The sequence below is a fragment of the Bombina bombina genome, chromosome 4 (assembly GCF_027579735.1).
Source record: "Bombina bombina isolate aBomBom1 chromosome 4, aBomBom1.pri, whole genome shotgun sequence".
Classification (NCBI taxonomy): domain Eukaryota; kingdom Metazoa; phylum Chordata; class Amphibia; order Anura; family Bombinatoridae; genus Bombina; species Bombina bombina.
Window position 1 is genome coordinate 1,200,122,248 of NC_069502.1, and position 2,019 is coordinate 1,200,124,266.

General features: G+C 36.1%; 1 protein-coding gene across 1 annotated transcript in view; it reads left to right on the forward strand.

Moving 5' to 3' along the window:
- The first annotated feature begins 1,950 nt into the window (after nucleotides 1-1,950).
- Nucleotides 1,951-2,019, forward strand: part of GLO1 (glyoxalase I) — a 75,438-nt gene continuing 75,369 nt past the window's right edge. The window contains exon 1 of the mRNA XM_053712683.1: nucleotides 1,951-2,019. This exon is cut by the window's right edge and continues 76 nt beyond it. Coding sequence (XP_053568658.1) covers nucleotides 2,009-2,019 — 11 coding nt within the window. The 5' untranslated portion in view covers nucleotides 1,951-2,008.

Consider the following 2,019-nt stretch of genomic DNA (forward strand, 5'->3'; position numbering starts at 1 on the left):
AGACTTTTAATTTTAAGAAAGCAAAATTCAACTATTTAAGGAAATCATTAAATAACATAAATTGGGACAAATTATTCTCTAATAAAAATACAGAGGATAAATGAATAACATTAAAAACTTTGTTAAATAAATATACATATCAACAAATACCATATGGTTACAAAAATAAAAATAAAAAATCTGAACCAATGTGGCTGAATATAAATGTGTTAAGAGAAATTAGGATAAAAACGTAGGGCATTTAAATTATTCAAAGAAAATAGTACAGACTCAACATTCCATATTTATAAGGAATGTAACAAAGCATGCAAAAAAGCAAACAAATTAGACAAAATTACAAATGAAAAATTAATTGCAAAGGATTCTAAGTCTAACCCTAAATAAATATTTAAGTACATAAATAGCAAAAAAATCTAAGAAAGACAAAATAGGTACATTAAATGCGGGGAGGGTAGCATGATTAACAGTGACAGAAAGGCTGAGATACTAAACTAGTTTTTTCTTCAGTATACACAAGAGAGGAACCATTGGATGATACTTTGAAACAAAATAGAACATGCCAGCCCATACCATTAATTGGGTTATGTATAGAGGATATCAGGAACAAATTGGATAATATTAAGGTAAATAAAACTCCAGGCCGAGATGGAATACACCCAAGGATGTTAAGGGAATTTAGCACTGTTATAGACAAACCTCTACTCTTAATTTTTCAAGACTTATTATCCTCAGGCATGGTACCCAAGGATTGGCGTAAAGCTGATGTGGTGCTACTCTTCAAAAAGGGAAGTAGGGATGGTCCAGGAAGCTATAGACCAGTTAGTCTGACATTAATAGTGGGGGACATATTTGAAGGGATTATAAGGGATTATATTGATGAGCATATTCGTGTAAACAAGATTATGAGTTCAAATCAGCATGGTTTTAGGAGAAATAGATCATGTCAAACTAATCTAATTAGATTCTATGAGGAAGTAAGTAAAAATATAGATAAATCGAAATCAGTTGATGTGATATACTTAGATTTTGCAAAGGCGTTTGATACAGTGCCACATGAGAGATTAATGCACAAAATTAGTCAATAGCAGTGCGGTAAATCCGGCTCCCATGGGCGCCAAGCCAGATTTACCACACGGCTATTGGCTAAGAGATGAAAACGTCACCTCTTAGGCAAAAGAAAATTTAGCCATGGGCTGCCGTAGCAGCTAAAAACGGCGATCGGTTGAATCAAATAAAGGAGCTTTCTACATGAAGTATCTTATACTTCATGAATGAAAGTGCCCTTTATTTGTTTCAATAGTAAATCCTAGCGTTTGTAAAACGCTAGGATTTAAATTTTACTTTAAGCTATGAGGAGAGGCTAGCCAAACTGGGTCTGTTTTCAACCTCATCTACTATGTTACTATGTTACAAATGTCAAGAGACATAAAAGTCAAAATTAAACTACCATTATTCAGACACAACATGCTATTATAAGAGACTTTTCCATTTACGTTTTACTTAGTTCTGTTGATATCCTTTGGTGAAAAGCATACCTATGCAGACTCAGTAACAGCAATGCAATACTGGGAGCTAGCTACTGATTGGTGGCTACATTGGATCAACAGATGTATTCAGTTAGCTCACAGTAGTGCATTGCTTATCTGCTGCAGCTGACTTTAACTATGAGTTTAACTGTGTGTATTTTATGAAGCTGCTCTCCAATACATAATGCAGGGTGCTCGTGCACTTAAGGGGTTAAAAGTGCAGCTGCTATAATCACATGCACCTTACATTACGCTAAGTTCACGGCAGTTACGTGGTTGACATGTGCAGGAATCTGCTATTGCGCAGCTCTGCCGAAAGGTGGCAGCAACTTAGTATTTGTTGTTACTTCAAAATCACTACCACGCCCACCTCATCGTTTCTCACTAATGATTGGACGTTTACCGCTAGCTGGGCGGGGTATTATCTCGCTAGCATTACAGGCGCGGCCACCGAGCTGTCACTGCCCTGAAGTTGAACTGAAATGGCGGAGAA